This window comes from Emydura macquarii, unplaced genomic scaffold (assembly GCF_026122565.2).
Source record: "Emydura macquarii macquarii isolate MOO-44397 ecotype Brisbane River unplaced genomic scaffold, CSIRO-AGI_Emac_v2 contig_3044, whole genome shotgun sequence".
Classification (NCBI taxonomy): Eukaryota; Metazoa; Chordata; order Testudines; family Chelidae; genus Emydura; species Emydura macquarii.
The window spans coordinates 148,330-171,315 of NW_027133181.1; the positions used below are offsets into that span (position 1 = coordinate 148,330).

Consider the following 22,986-nt stretch of genomic DNA (forward strand, 5'->3'; position numbering starts at 1 on the left):
TCTCTCCTCCACCCCCAGTAGATCTTCAGGCTAGCATTCCCCCACCCATCTCACCTGCAGAGCTCAGTCTGATAGGCATCCTCTGTGAACACCAACCTGATTCGAAGAGAGGGGGTGTGGCCCAATCCTCACCCTTCAAAGAGAGAGAGGTGCCTAAATGTGGACTGGAGAGAGGTGCCTTACTCTTCTTGGGATAGAAATTTGAACTTAGGGTCTCAGGCATCAGGTTGGTGTCTTAAATAGTGGGCTATAGAGTCACTTTCCTTCTTTCTCTGGCTCAATAATTATTTATACAAAATGGAATGGCTTCAACAAGAGAGACTGAGAGAGACCCATCCCAGAATATCCCATAACCTAGTAGTTTGGATACTATCCGGAGAGGGAGAAGACCTGGGTTTAAATCCCTACTCCAAATATGAAGAAGGAGGGAATTTGAACCTACATCTCCCACTTCCTTGGTGAGTGTGCTAGCCACTGGGTTAAAGATTTTAAAAGGGTGATGAGAAAGGGTTTAGATGCCTAACTCCAGAAGAGGGTTCCTGGCTTGAATCCCAAGTGGAGATGGGTGCCTCTCTCCTTTGGTGTTTCCTGTTGGCTAGATTAGGTGGCTCCCTGCTCAGCTTGTTGGCTTTTGTGGATCCTGTTCTTAGGGGCCTAACTCTCCTCATGCCTTGCATAAGTGTTTAACTGGGACTGGGGATTCCATGAGGTGGCAGGGTGCTTAAAGTTAGCCACTGCAGCCCTGAACCTTAATTCCTTATTTGAACCTAGCCCTAACTTTTTTTTTATTGCTCACTTTTAAATATGCTGTATAGATTTGTAACCATAATTTTTATGTGGGAAGGTACACTGAGATCACTCAGAGTATAACCATTAGTTAGAATTGTCATCAGATGTGAAAAATCCATTCTCTGGCTCCTGCATACTGATTCTCTATATATTATTGATATATGGAACCCAAAGACCATAGCCTGCCTTCTGCTTTCCCCTTCTCCCGTTATAGACTGTTTAAACAGGTAGGGGAGAAGGGCAACAATGGGTGCGTTGTTTAATGGTAAGAGCAGGGAGTTAGGGCTTCTGGATTCTGTCCTAGTACTAGCTGCTGTTACTAACCCTCTGACACTGGGTAAATCACTTAGGACTTGTCTATACTGCCCTGCAGTTTGGACTACAGGGGCGTGAATAACAGTGCGCCCCTAAGTCAAAGGGACATTACTCCACAGTTCAGTCTACGAGGGTGTGAATAGCAATGCTCAGAGTGCTTCCCTATAACTCCCCATTTGGACACTGTAGGTACAAACTAAAAATTTGTTGGCTGTGAACTAAGAATTTTTTTTAGTTTGCACCCACAGTGTCCAGACAGGAGAGTTATAGGGAAGCACTTTGAGCATTGCTATTCACACCCTCGTGGACTGAACTGTGGAGTAATGTCGACATAGCCTCAGACTCTTTCTGTGCTTCATTTACCCCATCTAAAAAATGGGATAACACTATCTTTCTCTTACAGGTGTTTTTGAAGCTTCACATTTTTAAGCATTTTAAATTTTTTGGATATACAGCAAAGTATGTTATAAAATTCAGTTTATATAATGAATAACTGCACATTAAATACAAATCTACTCAATATACTATAGTTCATCCTAATGCAAAATGTTATTTCATCCCAACACATATAAGGAGTGTGCATTTCTTACACTGGCTCAGACTTTTCAGAGGTTTAAGTATGTGTTTAAGTTTATACATTGTGAGTAGTCCCTTTGATTTGCATAAATCTTTGTAGGGTTCCAGACCACAGTTTGTAAACCTGTATGTACTAAAAATTTTTGATGATTGAGCCAGAAAAGGAGTCAGTCAATATAAATGCAATTAGTCTTTATAAACAAGTGTATCTAAAGATTTATTCCACCTAAAGAATAGTCAGTAATTTTCAAAATGTCTATTTAGCACTGCTTTTTAAATAACTTGTGAACTTTAAGTCCCCAGATCTTGTGTTTTGTGCGTGAGTCTGCATGTGTAATGGGAGTGAATGAAACGAAATATTTTTTTGAAGTCAGACAACTAGTATTTAAAACTATAAAATAAATCAATTAGAGAAATGCCACTTAAAACTAGTCCATCCCCTGCCATCCTAGGATTGTTCCCTTCTGATAGACCATTTTGGAAACTTTGTGAACCATTTTGGTTAGAAATAGGTTACTTGATTTTAATCAACTAATATAAAAACTACTTCTGGGACTAGAAGACCTAAATTTATTTTGATTGGCATATTTCTAAGTGGATTGACATTCCCATTATTTTTCTATCAAATTCCAATTTCAAACTGCTGATAGAAATGAGAGAGATCAGCCAGTTCAATGATTTTTGTATTAGCACAAAGTACTACTATGTGAAAAATTGCTGGACTAACATGTGAAGGCTGCAAATCATAGAGGTGATGTGCTCAATCAGGGGCGATTGTAGCTTGGCTAGGACTTGTTTTCTCATTTTAGTTCCCATTTAGTTGTGAGTATGGCCGCAAATGGTCAGAGGAGACCGTAAAATCTCTAACATTTTGTTTGGGTTGTAGGATATGGCAGCTATTTAGGGTGTGATGCTTTTCAAATGTTGGCCGAATATTGTGATGGTGGGAGTGAAGAGAGAAGGGAAATGGAGAATCTGCACTTTTATGTTCCCTCCCTTCATCCCTCTGTTAGGGTTAAAAGCCCATATTCATTACAGACATGTTTTTGTGTGGGTTTTTTAATTGGGAGGGGGAAATAGAGAGGAGAGGGGCATTGTTACTGGGCTTTGTATTTTGGTACATAATGCTTTTTCTGGGTTATACAAGTGTAACTTTAAAACGAACTTAAACAAACATGCTAATCTTTTCAACAGCTACAATCTTGTCTTGTGGATGGATTATCTACTTAACTTATTATAATTCCCGGAATGTTGGACTTATTTTAACATTGGTTCTTAACAGATTATATAAACGTGGCTACATCCATATTGGTAAGTTGTGGTTACTCTAATATGATTATATGTGAATCTAAACATCTTTGATATATTTTGATTTATTTAAAAACTCCAGGACATATCTTAAGTGTTTGTTTATTTTTATTAATTTTCAAAATAACCAGTATAGTTGATTTCTATAAAAATATGTATTTGACATATAACTCCAGTAGATTCTTAATGTAGGTAAGAAACTAATCCCAGTAAAATTCCTATTTTGAAATTCCTCATTATTTTATGGCCAATTAAGGTTGATTAGAAAAATTCTAAAACCCCAAGGTTCCATGTTTTCATCTGTTAAAGAAATCGCATGTTAACTTTCACTATTATCTTTCCCCTCTCTTTCCAAAGCCACACATCATAATGCCCATCCTTCCAATTATAGAAAACTGGCTTGGGATTCCTCTGGAGCCCATCAGTGCTCCTTAAGTTGTTGCTAACTGACATGAGGATTTTTTTCCCCTTTTCTCACCCTTGGGCCTGAGTGCACTGTCTCTGCAGTGCAGCTGTCTACTGCAAATCCAGAATAAAGGAGTGGACTGGAATCTCAAGCTCTGACTTCATGTATGATGGTGCATTGCATTTACTAATAAACTGCCAGACTAGCTAATCTTATTAATTCTTATTGGGACAGTAATATTTAGAATTCATACTGGTAAGGAGCCTTGTCAAAATCCATTAACTCTCCTTTATTTCTTAAATTTAAGAACATTTTTATGGAATAAACCAGGTCAGTACAAATCACTTGGGTGCTTGCCCACATTACAAAAATATATACGATGCAGAGTCACAGAAGGTTGTGTCCCACAACCTGACTGATTGTTCTTTTAATTTTCTCTTTTCTCTCAAATCTCCCAGGCCCCTCTCTCTCTCTGCTGTTCAGAATAACTTGTCTTTTTAATCTTGGACTTGTTCTACAGCTACTGAACACACATACAATGAAAATAGAAGATAGAAAAATTGTATTGATCTTCTGATGCTTTAAGGATTCTGAGATACAAAAATTCCAAACCATCTTCAAATCTAACATTTATTATGAACTGTAATGATTTGAATGCTTGTTGGATGGAGTATTTGATGTATATGCTGTATTTAAAAAAAAACAAAACAACTATATGTAGTGAAATGTATATTAAGTAAAATCAAGTGGAGGTAGCTACCCAAAATCTGTGGTGCTCTTTATTAACTTTTGCGATCAATAGCATCATGGAAATTGGATCCTATTATTTCTGCTCTAACTGTGATTGGCTTACTAATGTCATTTTAACACAAATAATGGGTTGGTTTTTTTTTTTTTTTTGCCTACTTCAGTAACTTCTTGTTTTTAAGCAAGGTTAAAAAGGATTGGGGATATATGGCGTATCACCACTCTGCCTTGTTGCAAAGGAAGTTGAGCCATGCTGATGTGTCTGCTTACTTGTTGAGCCTTCCCTCCCTCAATGCTCACGTCTTCAAATGAAACTGCTAGACTTGAAGGCCTAGGCTGATAGGTTTGCTACCACCAGAATTGTAAATAATTGGAAGATGAGACAAAATTAACTTAACTTTACTATCAGTAGTAACTAGTGATATTGAGAAATATCCCATATGTTCAAAATAGTCATCCCATTGTTTTCCTTAAACTTAGTAATGTATGTCTACATTTTTTAAGATAACTAGTGATGTTCTGAGACATCCTAAATATGCTTGATATTTCAGAAAGTTCTGAGTCCTCTACCGTCTCTGAATGTCTTCTTTAAAGGCAAAAATCAAGGCACTCAGATTCACCAGTAATCCTGTTTCAAGAATCAGTTGTTCCCATTCAGAAAAAGAAATTAAACCCACAGACAAAAGCCTTACAATAATTCTTTCTTTTAAAATAGGTTCCTTTTCGTTCTCTGTCCTGTCTGGAAAAGTCATGGTTCGTGAAATCTATTACATTACAGAAGACATGTCTGTCAGGTACTTGTTTGTTAAAGAATTACTGTTTAAAGAGTTATGGTCCTTTAAAGTATATATTTTTTCCCTGTAGGAAAGACTGTATTAAGAAATAGCAGATCCTTTACATGAAACTGGTTCTCATTGGTAAATATGGGGCCAAATTGGTTCCCTCTTACAATTGTGTAATCCCATTGACCCCTTCTCCGCTATTGTTGCATTGTTTGTTGAAAACTTCCAGTATCAGATATAAATCTAGTAAAAATTGACTGTATTAAGAGAATGCTTTTCAGAATATGAAGGAATATTCTTTTCCCTAATGTCTTTCACTTCATTGTACTCTTGCGTAAATTGTGTAAAAGTCTCCTTAAGAAAGTCTAAGTCCTATTAAAATATTTGAAAGATTCATTTTAGCCAAGCAGTTTACAACTTTTTTAACATTTATGAAAAAAAAAATTATTGCATGAAATGTAGAGTAGAGGATGTTTGGTGAGCTCTTTTAGCTAGAGGTCCAAAGCATTAAGAATGAAACAAATGAGGTATTCTGAAACTGAGTTTTTTGTTATGCTGGTGTAGTAATCTGCATAACATAAAGATTGGGCATTAATTATTTGGGTCTATTATTGTAATGCTGCTCATACAATTTTAAGAAGGGAATCTTTCTACAGTGTTTAAGGTAGTTTTTCAAGCAGCTGTGCATAAAATATAATCCATGTTCTTAAATTTCTATTTACGTAATTTATCCAATTTAGAATCCAAGATGGATTTATTATATTTCGCTGGTGGAAAATGTACAATCCAAAGCAGAAACAACATGGTAAGTTTCTTCATAATGTTTCAAAGTTTGAATTTTAGAGTTTAGAAATATGATTTCTTTGCATTAATTGTATGTTGCTGGCTTTCTTCTGAAGGTATTTAAATTTACCATAAAGAGGTGGTGCTTTTAAGTCAACATGAGACGTGCATCTCGTGCTACGGAAGCTTTCACTGCTGTTGCCTTGGCAGTTTCAATTCTGTGGATAAACAGGGAACCTCCATTGTAGGGGTGTTCATCTGCCTCTTCCAAGTACTAAATTGACTGTAAACAATAGAGGGGAGAAAAAATGGTTCAACTTTCTTTTTAGCAAGTTTTGTAATGTTATAACTAATAGTATTAAAATCAAATTCTCCTTTCTGTAAAGGCAGATGACTTCTCACAATTATTCAATTAAGTAGAAACAATAGTTTCACACGTAAGTAATTTTAAAAGGTGAAATACTGTAACCTGTTGAGTTTACAAATTTACTTCTTATTGGCTGCAAGGTTTCCACATATGAGTTCAGATTTCCCTACTTTAGATATTCCATTATCTAGTATTTTAATGATATTACCCCACTGGCTCAGGTGATGTTGAACAAAAGCAGCTGGGTCAGCATTACAAGATTTAGAATGTGTCTGTTGGAACTTAAAACAACATGATTGGCTGAAGTTTGAACCACTGTTTTTTTAACACTTTTACAGAAAATAGCAAATGTTATGAACAGTGGCTATTTTTCTGGCATTTTTGAAAGAAGATTGTCGATGTAATATCAAAATAACTTTCAGGAAATAATATTCCTTAACTCATTTGATTTTCTCTTTAGAAAAAACCTACCCTGCTGTCTTTTATGTTCATGATTGCTTTAACAGAGTGGCTCTTTTTTCTTCTTAAAAAAACAAATTCCTTCACTAGTTTGGCATATTCTGTCTTTAACACAGTGTTGTGGATGGATCATCTCTTCCTGATTAAATTGCAGAAGTGCATTGCATTTAAAAATCTTTTTTGTGTTTGTTCTTGTGTAATTTATTCTGGTGGCATGCTGCTATGCAGAGCAGTCTGGAAGCCTGATGGAGCCAGGCATTATTGCTGCATAGGTTTGTTCAAATCCATAATAAAGTAAAAAAGAACTAGAGCTTAAATGCTCCTGAGGGAAAATGTCTATGTACTGTAACACTTATAAAAATGAAAAGTGAACTACCAGGAGTATATATTTCTTTCTTTCTTTATTTTTTTTTTAAAAAAGAACAAATTCTAAATCTTTTTGTGCTCCTTCTGAAAAATTCTGTGCATTTGTAAGTATTTAAATGTAACCATGGAATGTTGGTCTCTTAATGGTACATTTTATTCCTCAGCTAAAGTGCAGGATCCTCCTGGTGATAATGATGAACAGAGTAATGATGAATAGAGTAATAATGTAGAAAATGTATTAATGGCAGTGATGTATTTAAAGCTCTGTGAGTATAGGAAGATGGTAATCTTGGTCCAGTGTTTGTGTAAGATTTAGTGAAGAGGATTATTGCAGGAAATTGAAAAAAAAAATCAGCAGAGGATACTGAAATATTTATAAAAGCCAGAGTGACATGACTCGCTTTCAAACCATCACAGGTGAGCATCCATGATTTGCATCTACTACTTTGATAATAGACAGCTTGGTAAAACATATGCAGCAGTAAGGTTGAGATTGTCCTCATGCAAGTCTGGAAATTCAGCGATGATAGTTAGACCAGGGTCGGAGTAGGGGAAAAACAGATTTATAGGGTGCTGCGTGAGTAATGGAATCCTTGTCTTTCATGAGCATCATTACAAAATTATTTCATTATTATATGTGCAAGTCTTGGGTGCTTCAGGAATTTATAGTATGCTACAAAATGTGAAAATGAATTGTGGGGAGGCAGCAGCTGCTGATATCGAGAGCCCAGCACATGTAGCTGGACTTCACTGTTGGTCTTCATGTCTCCTATGGAACTCTTTATGTTCCCTAGGGCTTTCCTTCTCTCATAGTGTAGATATCTGTGAAGCTCAGAAGCTCCCCAGACTTCCCCTTACGTTGAGGGGATTTTATGGCCCTTCTGCCTCCTCAATAAACTTTTAGTCATTGGTCTCCTTTTACCCTATTATTCATTCCTGCTTCCAGATCTACATTAACCTCCTCGCTGACTCCTAAAATCCACAGAGGCTGCCGTGTATCTTTCATAGAGCTTGAGGTCAGAAGGGACCCTCTAATCTAACCTGTATATCATAGGCCATTAAATTTCACTCTGATAGCTCTATATTAAGACTAATGACTTTTTAATTAGAGAAAAGCATTTCAGACCTTGGGATACTAAACTGTTGTGAGCCGAGGGCAACTGAGGTGCCATTAATATCCAAGGCCCCTGCTATGGCAGGGAATTGGTTAGGTTTACTTGGGAATATCTCACCTATCAGGTGATCTGATCCCCACCCCCCTAATACTGTGGAAGGAGGGCGAATACCCCCTGCCCAAAGTCTCTGCTAATCTGACCTGGGAGAAAATTTTTTATCAATCCCAAATCTGGTGATTAGTATTACCCTGAGTATGTGAGCAAGATGCATCAGCCAGGCATGTAAGAAAGAGGATTCTCTGTACCTACTTAAAGCACTGGTCTACCTTATCTGGTGTCTCATTGTCAGTTGCAGCCAATTTCTGATACTTCAGAGGAAGGTGAATCATCCCTCTTCCTCCCTCACCCCCTGAATGTTTTGCCAATTATGCACTGGGGGGAAAAAATTCCTTCCGGACTCTTGTAGGCAACTGGCTGAAGTTCTGATGCATGAGATTTGATTATAGGCATTGTCTTAATTCAGAGCTGCAAGTGTTCTGAGCATGTTGAGGGTAGAACAGGCAATCCTGTTTTCCCCATGACCTGCAAAGGAAGGAGATTAGCAAGGGGATTCACAGATTCCAAGGGCAGAAGGGATCACCACTCCTATCCAGTCTGACCTCTCCCTGCCTCCCAAGCTGTAGAATTTCTTGAAGAAGCTAGATTAAAGTATATCTTTTAGAAAGATATCGAATCAAATCTTAGACTCCAAGTGATGGCGAGTCCAGCACCTCCCCTGTTAAACTGTTCCAATGTTTAATTACCCTCATTGCTTGGAAATTGCATCTTATTTCAAGGTTGAATTTGTGTAACTTCCAACTTCTAGCCGTTGGATCTTCCTATGCTTTTTGTCAGCAAGGCTGAAAAGCCCATTTCTCCCCCCCCAGTTAGATATCTTTTTTCCGTGTTTAAGTACCTAGAGGTAGTGATCCAGTCACCTCTCACCCTTCTTTGTGATCAGCTGCATACCTTAGAGTCTTGTGGCAGAGTGCGCCTGTTCCGCCCTGTGGATCCTGCGCTTCACCGGCTATGCCAGTGGTGCGGCTGGGAGGGGAGTGAAGGGGGGGGACCCGGTCCCGCCCTCTGCCCCGGGCCCCCGACCCAGGGACCCTGTGAGGAGTGGTCTCACCCTGCTTAGTCCCTGAGACGGACTACCTTCCCTGGGTCGCCTGTCCGTGGCCCCCCGGCCTGTAGCCTGCTCCCTGGTACCGGCGTGAGGGGTTGTTCAGCCTTCCCCAACTGGAGCCTCTCCGCCTTGGTGTGGTGGCAGCAGCGCATGATAGTCCCAAGCCCTGCGGCTATCGCTGCGGCAGGGCAGGGCAGGGCAGCTCCGCTCCGCTTTTTGCTTTGCTTTGCCTCACCCTGCCCTGCCCTGCCCTGCCCTGCCCTGCCCTGCCCTGCCCTGCCCTGCCTCGCCTCGCCTCTGGCTGTTAACTCCCTTTCAGCCCTCCTGGCCTGCCTGAAGTGGAGGCTTTTAACTGCTGGGGCAGCTTCTTTGATAGGCTCCAGGTGACCTAATTGACCCAATTGTCTTGAATTAGCCCCAGCTGGGTTACCCAGGGAAGAGAGCTTTATGGAGCCTGGGGCTAATATACATGCCTTCCAGCACTCTTTCATAGCCATGCGGTCTGGCCCTGTCACAGTCTGCATTAAGCCCATGGTTTCTGCTGACCTACTAAGGTCCATCACAAGACTGTGGACTTCAAAAGATATATATATAGGAAGCAAAGTTGGAGGAGCTTGTGGCAGCAGAGGCAGGCTGGGGAACAGAGGAGTAGATTTATACAGCTTGGTGAAGGAGTTGTCAGCCATGCAATACTCAATAGAGCAGTGGTTTGCAACCAATTTACCATTGTGGGCTGCATCCAATACTACATGTATGACCCTGAGGATGTCTCATGGGCTGTAGCAGTGTGCTGATTGGGCTGCAAGTGGGCAGTGGGGGTGCAGGTTGAGAACTACTGCAACAGAGCATTTCCTTCTGCCTGGCTTTCAGCGCTGTGCATAAGCTGTCTAAGGTATCCTGTTCCTTGCCACTGCTGCCTGCCTGTCATGAATATTAAAATAAGTGGGGGGTTTTATGAAGAGGAGATTTCCAGACAAACTCGGATAAAACAGAGCTAAGGCTACGACTTTGTTTTGCTACCTCAGAACCATACTGTGTGTGTTTTGGGATGGGGAGGTGGACTTTACAAGACTACTCTAATTTAAAAAAAAAAAAATTAGAAACCAAATATTTGAAAGTATGGAAAAATCAGTTAGACACTCAAGCCACCTTAACTCTGCCACCACTAGTAGGAGGTGCAAAATGGAACGTAGAAAGGGTTGGATTTGGGTTAGAGAGGGCTGAGTGCAACAGTAAGTCAGTTGTATTGTTTGCTGAATAATATGTATGTGAAATACAATATATGGGCTGGGCGGGAGGAAATGGCTAATTAAAGGAGAAATTTGGATCAAAGGAGCAATGTGAGCATTACATATCTTCTATTGGAGTGGTATTGGCAAACCACTAAAATGGGCTGTTGGGGTCAAGGGTTTAAGGAATAATTACACCTGTTACTTAAACAATCTTAACCATCAGGTGCTTTGATAAAATTATAAGTGCTAATGAGCATCTCCTTTGGAACTTATTTTAATTTTCATTTTTCCTAACATACATAGGAGCATGGAAAAACATAATATGAAACATTATATAAGGCTAGAGCAATAAAGAAAACAATTCATTATAACATACTATTGTGTGGTCAGCTGTAACCTGATATCTTTTTTTGAGACCTACTGAAATTGTTACATAATTTACCAAAATATATATCTAAAGGGTTTTGTAAGCCATCTTGGACTAAAGTAAAATTTGTGGTAGGGTCTATGTCTGTGTTTTATAAAGTGCTATATAAAATATGATGCTTTAATGGAAGTACTATATTAATAACATAATCTACTAAAACTTCAGCATGCTTCTCTCTTTTCCCTTCTCCCCCAAATAAACTTTTTCTTACCACTACTTCTAGGAGGGAACATTAATTCTTTCAATCTGTTACTTGCAAAAGGAAAGGTTTGCTATAATTTTCAAGAGTACAACTATTGGATATTTATCTTAGAGATTTTATTGTAGACATGTTGTGGGTTTTTAAAACCCTTTTGGTATGATGGGCCTAGTGCAATCCATTTATCATGATGTTAGTGTATAAAGCAAACCAATGTTGAATGAATTTCTGAGAAGACGCCAAGAGGCTTTTAATGATATCTTGAGTGCTGTGATAGATGATTATTTTGTGTTGGTATTGCCACGCAGGAGTAGTTATTGCATTTTTGTCTATCCCCTGATAAAGATCCAGTCCAGTGTATGATTGGGTTGGGATGTGGGTGTATGGGTCCTGAAGTTCCTAAAATAGTGGTTACAGCATCAGAAGGTGAAGGAATATATCTTAAGTGGGACATACCCCTAATCTTTGAGTCTTGGAACATAATTACCAGCTTTCTTATTAACAAATCTTTTATACCAGGGGACACCTTTCTTTTTGGGGGGAAACACTGTTTTTGATCAGCAACCCTACCTCCTGAATTTTGTCAGGAGCTATAAATGTTTCATAATAAATTCTGGGTTGCCAGACACAGGTACAGTTCCCACTCATATTGGAGGTAGTAGAAGGTGAGTCTACCACTATGAAGAAGGTCTAGTCACATCCGATCCCAGAAAATTAAAGCGCTCCTTTGTGTCCTGAGCCTAGGATCTCTTAAACACACCTACTCCTGCCCCTCCCCCCTTCAGTTGTCACTTGCTAACTTTCTCAATTACAGAAAAGATAATGGTGATTGCAAATAGATTTTAAACTATTATTAATGATCATTCTTCATTTTAAACATGAGGAATATCTCTCCTGTAACTGATCTTGATGTATTGCTAAGCTTTGAGGCACTGTTAATATTATATCATCTGAATAGTTGTGGTGATATGACTGTTAATAGTAATCATTAGCTACATAAAAAGAAATAATTTATTTTGATTAAGCTTTGAGGAAGCCAGAATCTTTTTTATTCATCTTACTTCAATTAAAGATGATAACATTACTTAGAAGGGTGTGATGTAGTGTTTATTCCTCTTTAAGAATATGGTATTCAAAAATGTTTCGCATGTCTTAGTTAGTTGCTTGTTTTGTCTAAAAATACTTTGGAGGGAAGAGTACTGATGGTGGAAAAGAGGACAAAACTTCTTCCTTCACACTTGAAAAAAACAAAACAAAACAAAAGCCTGTAAAAATAGTTATCTATTTTAAGCTCCTCTCTTTTATCATAAAGGAATTATAATTCAACTCATTCAATTAATGAAGTTTAATGTCTGCCTCAAGGAATGTATTACTAATAATATTAACTTTTTTGTATATTCTTGATAATGTAGAGGTTATCTGAAGATCTCCCAAGTGAGCTATTGTCTACTCCAATTTTTTGCGCATAATTCATCTGAACCTCTTGATTTGGTGCTGCTAATTAATTAAACTTCCTATGAAGCACACTTTATTTCCTTACTTTTTCATGTAAAACCAAGGCAGTACTTCTTAAAATAATGTTGAAAAAGCATTGGGAAATTAACTCAATTAAGTTATGAAGGTATGGTGGAAAATTCAGCAGGCAGGATAAAAGATGGATTGTTGGCTTTTGTTTGTAGATAAATATGTAACTCTTGTGAGTGGAAGTAATGGATAGGGAACAAAACCAATTTAGCACAGAGATTAAATTGCATCAGTTTCCTCAGTCCATAATTTAGGCAGTAAGTATTTCAGAGCAGCTCAGATCTCTTGAGTAAATACGTATTGGGGACAGGTGGGCTTTTTGGGGTTTTTTTTTTTTGGGGGGGGGGGGAAGCAACTAGGTAATTATGGGGAAATTGTGTGGTTTATATGTAATTATGTATTTAGATCATGCTATGTGTGGCAGAAGTAAGTCAAGGCATGCCACTAAAATGTTCTATATGCAATCATATAATTAAATATTCCTGTTGTTTTTAACAGTCAGTCAGTTCCATATTACAGACTAATGTTGTTCAGTTTCTAAGTGTGCACAAATGTCCAGATATTTGTGAGTTTGATCATTTAAAATTTAATGTGAATAGAGTACTTAATTAACTTAATGTGATATCTAAAAACATTCAGTGTTTTACAGAAGATTTAGAAAGATATGGTTCCTGTCACAAGAAGCTTACAATCCACACTTGAGATCTGAGTGAGGGTGACAAGGAGGGTGGGAATGGCTGAAGAAAGAAGGTTACAGCAAATGATAATGTGGTTTAGGCATGCACACTTAATGGTTCAATATATTTTTATTATACAAAGATGGAGAAATAAAATGGTGTGTTCTACAGAATTGTACTTCATAAAGTGTAACTGTTAGTCAGTTCTAGAGGTTGAATTTTTCTGTTTATCCACAGAAGAGGTACAAAAAGGTAGTGGCACTGCGAGCTTTCTTACTCTTTGTGCCCATTCTGTGGATGCTTACCTGGAAGGGCCACTTTCAGAAGCAGAACACAGTTCAGTCTTCATGGCTGATGCAGTCTTGATGTCTCTGCTGAAAATGCCATTGATGTTGCCATTTAAACTCCATTGTGGCGGGATGTGCACTGGGAGTTATACTGAGACCATGACATTTTCTTTCTTATGTCCATTGAGCAGCAATGAGATTAATAATCACTTTTGGTTGTTCTTGCCTGTATTCACCCTTGGATTGTGACCTACGGGTGAAATGTTCTCGAAGTTTATACAAAGATCTTGTCTATCATGTGTCAGGTTTTTTATTTCCATATGGCAAAGTTACAAATTCTTAAAATACCTCAAACCCCCTTCCCCCCCAAAGAACAACCCCAACATGGTTGGCTAGAGTACAAGTTAACAGCTTTAGTGGCATGAGTTATAATTAAGAGTGTCTCAATAATTATTATTAAACTTGTTTACAAAAGTGGCTACTTAACTTTGACTAGCATGTGCCAATGCTTAGGCATACCAACTAATTGCTTAAAGTACACCTGTTTTTACATAATCAAGAACTAATCTTGTGTGTAATTGGGTAAAATTATAGCATCATATCTGTTTAAAAAAGAGGTTTTATGGCAGTTGCATTTCACGTGCTAACAGATCATTGTGGGTGTTCTAACAACAGGATGATGGTCTGGAAATCAGGTTTTGTTCTTGGTTCTCCACTGACTTGCTGTATGAGCTTGGGCAAGTCAGATACTCTGTGTGCTTTTCTGACTATCTAATATTATTTCCCTTTCTCACAGTGGTAGTATGCTTAATTAGCATTTGTAAAATGCTTTGAGATCTTTGGGTGAAAGACTATACAGGTATAAAGTATTACCGAGAAAGCATTTGAAATCTGCATATCTTGAACATTTTAGGGACTTCAGCTAATCTTAAATTTTCAAGTATTATTTTTCTGCTCGTCCATTACAATGTGTTGTGTCCCCCCCCCCCCCCCCCCCCCCCCCCCCCCCCCCCCCCCCCCCGCCCCCCCCCCTGTTTTTAAAGGTAAATTCCAAAACTGGGTTCAAATGTTTTTTCTTATCTGTTATTCTTGTTTCCATTTTCATTGTTTCCCTTTGTTCTGTTTGTTAGAAATTAGACTTCTAAAGAGTTATATATTTTTTTATTAAATTGAGAATTCCAAGCCTTTAGACAATTGTTTCTTAATCTTATAAACTGTAAAAGAAGCACAACTCTATGAATAGAGAGGAGAAAAAGATTCTACCATGTTGCTTGGCCAAGTCACTTGATTAACAAAAAGTTCTCTGTGGCGATTTCTCTCAATTTAGTAAAATCACTAGAAACGACATATCACAGAGCGTTATAAAGATGCTCACTCTGTAACAGGATAATGCCCTGTTAAAAATCAGATCTCTGTTTATATTGCTGCATTATGTTTCTCAAAACAGAAGCTCACTGTTGTCATTTTTATTGTATAGTCTCTGATATTTGCATGCAAGGATTTGTAAACCTGTTAACATTTCCTAAATAAATACATAGTTAAAAAAAAATATCTTTGTTAAGATTGGGCTTGCCCTGTTAAAGTTTTGTCTGAAAGGAACTTTCCTAAAATTTCTCTCTGCTATTGTCATCACATAGCTCCACCAATGGTACCAACAGTAAGAGTTCCTGTGCAGATAATATACAGTCATCTACTGCCGTTTTAACCAACATGTTGCTTAAAGTTACTGTAAGCATGTTAGAATATACTGGTTAAAACACCAGTGTGCGAACAGTTCCTCTGTGGTGGCAGTGCTGGAAATTTTAAGGGAGGAAAAAGCTAGTATATTACCCCAATGTACTTGGGGAGGGGAATAAAGGAGACAGATAACACACATTAACAGCACTGCAAATCACTGTCCTGTTTTTATAGATGCGCATTTATTCCCCTACCAATCTGCTATCTCTTCAGCTTAATACTTTTTAAGAGTTAGATCCCATGAAAATAAATTAGTTTATATTTTTTTATATTGAAAGCATGTGATAAGAGCATGATTGTCTGAAAGCCTTTGAGGCTGGAGACAATCTCTTTCACCATAGAAAGAGTGTAGCGTAGGCATTGATACTGCCAAATCACAATCCTCAGCAGTATACATGAAAATTTGTATTAAGAAGATAGTTCTCTCTGAATGTCTTCATATCTACTGAAACAGCCAATGTTAATGCCATTTTAGTGTTGACTTTTTTCATATGCAGTAGGAACTGGAGTGAGGCTGTAAATTTATTTTCTGTAAGCCACTGAAAATGGTAATAATTTTGGATCATTGCTGTCCACATCTGAGTCAAAAAGTTGAGTAGAGAAATGAAATTCTGAAGTATCCTTAGTATTGAAAAAATCCCTCTTAATGGCAATACTGAATTTAGTTTGCTTATTGTGGATTGCAGACTTGACTCTGCAGTTTGGGGGAAGCATCACGGCTGAAATTTTAATACATCGAATTATTATTAAAATGTGCATTTATCTTTTACTTCCATTTAATATGTATTTCAATAACTGTTCTCTGCAATGTACAGTTCATTTTCCAAATTATGTACGCACATTTGAATAACTTACTTAATTATGGAGAGGGTCTACTGAATAGAATCAGAAGTATTTTCCTTTTCTTCTTGTACTTCATAGATCCAAAATCAGAAACTAGACTGTATATCATGGTGAATGATTTTGAATTTCATGTCTACAACCGCTCTGATCTTTATGGACAACTTCAGGAATTATTTGGTCTGGATCCAACAATCATTCCACCAAGGAAAGAGGATGAAAAAGCACAGGAAAATGGAAGAGACACAACACACTCCAATATTGAAAGGTAAAATATTACATCTCCATTTCAGTATTTAGTGAATGTTTGTCTATATCAAAATTCTGTCGCACTTTTTGAGTTTCAAATCGGCACCATTTACTTGGAAGAGGCCAACAGTGGAAATGCAAGGGGGTGTTTGTGGGCAAGAAAAAAATTGCCTTGATGTGTGCTTGAGAATGTGCACAGTGCTGGCTCTCACTTAATTTTTCCTCCCCTTCCCTCCCTGTTCCCTTCCCCCCCCCCAAAAAAAAGTCCTGTTTCTTCTTGTGGTGAGTGGTGCATCGGTGCAAAAGGTATTATTTGAAGTAATGGGACAAAATTATAGAAAAGGATTAAATTATGAAAAAGATTTAGGCAGAATAATAAGAAAATATATTCTGTGGCGTAGTCTCTCATTGGAAGTCATGTAAACCCACCAATATCTCAATGCATTATATACAATAGCAAATAAAATGTCAGGAACAATCACATATTGGCAAAATTGACTACATGGAATAATGATGCACCCATGTTTCTAGACAGGAATTCTTTCAGGGAAGTTTTCTTGTTCAATGCAGGCCATAGGTCAGACTAAATGATCACAGTGGTCTCTTATGACCTTAGAATCTATGAATGTTCAAGTTCTAATTTCTATGACTTTTATATCTTTTTAAAATTGTCCTCAAATCTCCACAGTCTGGAAAAATATGCCAAGCTAGGAAGAAAGTGATTCTTTTGAGGTGTTCCTTTTCTTTATTTAAAAAAAAAAAAAAAAAAAAAAAAAAAGTGTGATTGGGGTTGAAAAGATTCTTTTTTAGAGATAATACTGGTTTAAAATATGATGAGTCCTATGTCAAAATAAGGTTATGGATTTAAAGATGAGTAAGAAAGGGACAAACAATACTGGGTTTGTGCCTCTTGTTTTTATTTTATTTGTTTGGCTTGACATGTAAAGTCTTGGTGCAGTAGGAATATGCTGCACCAAGACTTTACATGTCAAGCCAAACAAATAAAAATAAAAACAAGAGGACATAATACATTCAAGTGTTTACCTTGGTTTTTTAAAGAGAAACTATGCCAATGAAACCAAATTAATTGAGATAGGGAGAGACTTTTTTATTCAGACTGTTTAAAACTGCTATTGTTTAATATTTGTTTAATTGCAGCATTTGTGAGAAAAGATATTAAAGCTTCAGCATCCTTGCCCCTTCAGTTGAGGATTGAGTTTCCAAAGATATTCGAGTAGTCCTGAAGGTTCATAACAAGTAAAATATCAAACAAAATTCTCATTGCTGCACATGTCTAAAAAACAAAGTCAGCGAAACTATTCAAACTGCCTTTCTATGTCAGAAAAAAATAAGAAAAGGAAAAAAAAGCACAAAGACATTTTTAGTTTGCCTTTAGAGGCCACCATTAACTATTGAAGCAAGTGTATGCAAAATGAAGACTTTTGCTTTGAATATCTTGGCAATACATATGTGCTGAGGTTGCAATAAAGTAACTATTAAAGAGGATGGTAATAAGGGGGCAAATCCAGTGCATATGCTCAAACATATAATTGAGTCTCAAGGTAATTTGAATGTAAAGAATCAAGACATTAAGGAATGTAAGGAGAAGACATTTTTCAGTTGCCTGTATACCAATGGTGGAAGCTTGGGAAAGAAACAAAAGGAATTCAAAATGCTCATTTGTGAAAATAAATTTGATATACTTGTGTTAATAATAAGATTAGTCACATGAGTTGAATGTTCATATCACCTAGATACCTATTTAGGAAAGAAAAAATGGGGAAAAGGGGAAGACAGTAGTACTCTATATCAGATATGCCATTACCTGCTTTAGAGCTATTGACAGTTGAGAAGAACAGGATCTGAAATGCTTATGGATCGGTATTCTAACTGATAACTCATAAGATGGGTACCAGTAAGGGTCCGTTATAGACCACCAAAACAGACTTGGGAACAGGATGAGCACCTTTTTAATATAGATAGATGTATGTGCAAAAATAAAAATTGAGGTCTGGTGAGAATATGCTGGAGGACTATACTGACACTAGAAAAATATCCTAGAAAAATAATATTAAAGATTATTTTCTAATACACAGTATTGCCATCCATTTGAGGTATTTTTATATTTGACCCTTTTCTGATGGTAAAGATGAACTGATCACTGAACTAAAAATTGATGGATGAATTTGTACAAGAAATGATATTATTTCATTTATGTGCAACTCAAATATCATTCCAACAAATAATTACAGATGGGGCTGTAGCACTATCTTTTATTAAGGTTTTATTAAGGTTGCCTGATATGTCCCATTATAAGACCTTGGTTTTAGTTTCTTATAACTTTGCCAAATTTTTAATAGTTTGGGCTGATATTTTCCATATTTGCCTCAGGCTGAGCTTTTTAAAATAAGTTTCAGCTAACGTGATTAAGCCATTTTTTGATAATAGGATGGGGGAAAATACATTGATTTTGTGCGTGTGCGTGAGAGAGAGAGAGAACATTTTTAATATTTCAAAGTCAAGCAGTCAAAAATTAGGGAATACTAGAATCAAGGTTGTATGTACAACCTTAATTCATCCAATTGTTAAGTATGCATTATAATGCTTTCTTTAATTACATAATTACATACTACTTTTTCCATAGGACATTATCAATTGTGATGTAGTGCATTTTTTATTTTTGAGTGCAGATTTCTGTTCAGTTGTTCTGTTGTGTCAGGATACTAGGAAGGCAGTATTTGCCCCCCTATCTCTTAGAATAGGCCACAGGAACAGACCACACATCTTGTTGATCTCCAGGAATAAGACCATGTAATAGGAGGCAGCTGAATCCTATTTCTGCATGGAAGGTAGAGGGTAGACTATATAAAAGTAATTTCCAGGCCCGGGAACTGGTGGCACAATAGGGCCCTATATTAAGTATAACACAGTTTGCATATAAGAGGTCTTAGTTGCCTGAATTTTTCTGTTCAGCACTCATGGTCATAAGTTTTGTTTTAGCAAGCTGAATAGACAGAGTGTTTTTGATACCTAATAGATGAAATATGTATTTTAAAATGAAAACTTCATTTTTCACGGATGTTATAGATTTCTTTATATACTTTTAAATTGTAAAATTATACCACTTAAGATTTGCATCATTAAAAGATAGAGCGGGAAATGAGAATTAGTAATGGAATGCTGAGATGACTCAAGCAATCTGGGTAATGTGTAGGACACTAATTCTCTAGAAAAGGCCATGTTTTAAGACAAAAACAAAAGAATATCCACATCTGTTGGCTTTTTATTTCAGTTTATAAGAGCTATAACTACTGCATGAGGCTCTGAAGAGGCCGTTAACTTTTCCCAGTCAGTCACTTCTCCCCAGGCAGTGCTGTGCTGAGGTCATTATTCCTTAAGTGAAAAATCTGACCGACAATGCATCACAATATCTAGTACAACGAGTACAGTGCTAGAAGTAATGAGTTGCTTGCTGTGAAGTTTGACTGTCTTCACAATTGTCTTTAATAGTTAAAAACAGATTTCATGGGTTTGATCTTCATTTTAGATATATGGGTGGTTATTGTTGCATGTCTTGCAAAATTGATTACTGCACATAGTTGTGAAATTATAGCAGCTTTTAATGAGAGATCTGGTGATGAACACCTGTGGAGCAAAACCAAGACTAAGTCATGAAAGCTTTTAGTTCTGTTTTTTCTTGTTTATGTCCGTTACATATATATGAACATACATTTTTCTTTTTAGTGTTAAAGTGAAAACAGAATCTCAAGATCCTTCCTCTTCATGGAGATCCCTTATTCCTGTAATCAAAGTCAATGTTAGCACGGTAAGTGAAATATTCCCAGTTTGGTCTGTAAATAAATAAATGCCTTTAAGTTGTGGAAACTTGAAAATTCACTCTTACAGTTGTATAGAATTAAATTATGGTGATAATGAAGTCACTTCTTGCATGCTTTTATTTGAATCATGAAGGTAGTTTCAAATGGCTTTGTTTTTTCCACATAAATTCTGTTACCCTTATAAAAGCCCATTTACTTTGGATTTTCAACCACAGCCTAGACTTTTTTTTTTTTTGGTGAGCGTGTGACTAACAAATTAACTAGATGGCTCATTATACAGAAATTCTTTATTTCCATGCCACTTTTAATATAGGTATTAGGATCTTTTTTATTTTGTTTTATTTTTTTAAGGTTAAAATTACCTCACAAGAGCAGTGGATTTTATGGTGCCAAGTGAATTCAGAATAATGCTCAACAGCTTCCATTATATGTCCTAGTCTATGGTAAATTATCACAGAATCTGAAATTCTTGACTACCTATTGTTATACAATGGTGGTCAAACATTTTTTGTGGTGCTATTGTTTGAATATAATTCAGCATGTAGTATGTTCATACTCCTTTAAGGAGTCACATGAGTCAGGGTTGCAGGTTTGGACACGTGGTAAAATCCTGGCACCATTGGGTATGTCTACACTGCAATAAAAACCCTGCAACACTGAGTCTCAGAGCCTTGGTCAATTGACTAGGGCTTAAGTTCACGGGGATAAAAATTGCAGTGTAGATGTTCAGGCTCCAAAATTCCACAAGGCTGAAGGATCTCAGAGCCCATGCTCAAGCCCAAGCCTGAATGTTTGCACTGCCATTTTTAGCCCTGTGTGCTTGAGTCAGCTGACCGGGGCCAGCTTCAGCCATGCCACAGATCTTTTATTGCAGACATACCCACTAAAGTCTGTGGAAGTTTTGCCACTGACTTCACTGTGGCTAAGATTTCACTTATAGTTTTTACTTGCATAGTAGACTGGTTAGTTATCTGTGTAAATAGTGTAAAAAAAGCAATACAAAATCAAAAAGTAATTGATCTTCTTTCGATTTAGGGTCGCTTGGCATTTGGGAATCATTATCAGCCACAAACACTCTGCATTAACTTTGATGATGCTTTCTTAACATACACTACGAAACCACCTTCAAGTCACCTTGACCAGTTTATGCACATCGTGAAGGGAAAACTAGAAAATGTCAGAGTCATGTTAGTTCCCAGTCCAAGATATGTTGGTCTTCAAAATGATGAGTAAGAGATTTTATTTTTAAGAATCCAGTTGTAATATATTTTATCTTGTCCTTTTTGTTTTTATTGTAGATTACCTTTTTTAAAAAAAAAGAAGACTGCCTTTTGTTTCTGTTACTATGCTCTTATTTTCTTCATGTCATTTGTTTAGTTAGTTAACGCTTTTGCCTCTAGAGAGACTTTGGACATGTGACCTTTAATGGAATTGTATTTATAGAGAGAAGTGCAAGAATTACTGCTGTTTTGCTATGACCTTAAGAACTCTTCTGTGCACTTTTTGCTATGATTGATTCATATCTCACATTAATTAAATAAGCTCATGTTGTTTCAATCAAGTTCTGTTACAAGCTGCTTTCTGCTAAAGCCTATGTCTGCAGTTGTAAGTTTTAAGACAAATACAGGCTGAGATGTTGACTTGCGTATAGTTACGGTATATACAGTTATAGCTATTGAAAATGTTGAAAAATGTGAAATTATATAAAAAGCTGCACAAAGTTAAATATAGCAGGAAGTCAAAAAGTTTTGAGGAACCATGGTCTTAAGGAGAATCCTCAAGATTGTCAAACCCCAAACTAAACTCCTTTTAAAGTTTTATTGCAATTCTGTTTATTGCAAGGGGTTATCTGGTTTTATTACTGAACTTTCTTAAATTTAAAATGAGAGTTGTAATCTGACTGATTTAAGATGAAAAAATGGTTACCTGATTTGTGATACAGTGGTAAATCCAAGTACAATGTGAACATATGTATAATGCAAGTTGTCCATTCTTACACTTCTGCATGTTCTGATCCTTGACTGGACAATAGAACACAGTTCTCAAAAAATTCTGAACAGAGATGACAAGTGAAAGAAGGAAAGTGCAAATTGTGTAAGGTGGTTGGATACAATGGCAATAAGCACAGTGTATGTGCCTTGGTGGATACAGTGTAATGTGCACACATTTTCTCAGTGAAGCAGTATGAACATGTAGACAGAATTTTGTGCCTGTCTACCGTGACAAGGGTCCTTAAGTAGATTTTCTCCAGCAATGCTTATAATATTTAATGTGCAAACAGACCCTTTAGGGCACAAAGCTGTTTCATTTTCAGGTCTTAAAAATGTTGTTTGCTCAACAGAAGGTAAATTCCATGTAATATCCCTGGAAAATAGTGTGTGTGTGTATCTGGTCTTATTCTGTATATGATTAGTCATACATACATACACATACCCACCAACAGTTTCTGGAGGTTGCCTCATTGAATTGAGGAGTAAATTTTGAACTTCAGCGGGCTGTGCTTAGTTGAGGCAAGGGTAAGTTGAGTTTACTATCGTACGTAGGTCAGAAATAAGTTTGTCTTTTTAAATTTTGAAGATACAATATAAAAAGTCCTTTTAATAAAAAAAAGAAGTATTTGACAGTTTTATCCTTTTTCCCTACTCTGAAACTGGAACCACCAAAAGTCCAGAGTAATGTGATTATTTGGGTGGTTTTTGTTTTTTTATTTTGTTGCTGAGCCTTCAAAAACTAAAAAATGTTGGCAGGAACTCCTTCCTGAGTTTTGCGCTGTTTAGCTTCACACAGTCACTTACAG

At 36.9% G+C, this 22,986-nt stretch overlaps 1 protein-coding gene across 8 annotated transcripts in view; it reads left to right on the forward strand.

The window, feature by feature from the left end:
• BLTP1 (bridge-like lipid transfer protein family member 1) overlaps positions 1–22,986 on the forward strand; it is a 214,456-nt gene that overhangs the window by 26,973 nt on the left and 164,497 nt on the right. For all 8 annotated transcript variants that reach the window (XM_067530214.1, XM_067530216.1, XM_067530220.1 and 5 more), the window contains exons 4-9: positions 2,875–2,991; positions 4,857–4,935; positions 5,664–5,728; positions 16,183–16,369; positions 20,095–20,176; positions 21,225–21,418. In XM_067530214.1, coding sequence (XP_067386315.1) covers positions 2,875–2,991; positions 4,857–4,935; positions 5,664–5,728; positions 16,183–16,369; positions 20,095–20,176; positions 21,225–21,418 — 724 coding nt within the window. The remainder of the gene's footprint in view (positions 1–2,874; positions 2,992–4,856; positions 4,936–5,663; positions 5,729–16,182; positions 16,370–20,094; positions 20,177–21,224; positions 21,419–22,986) is intronic.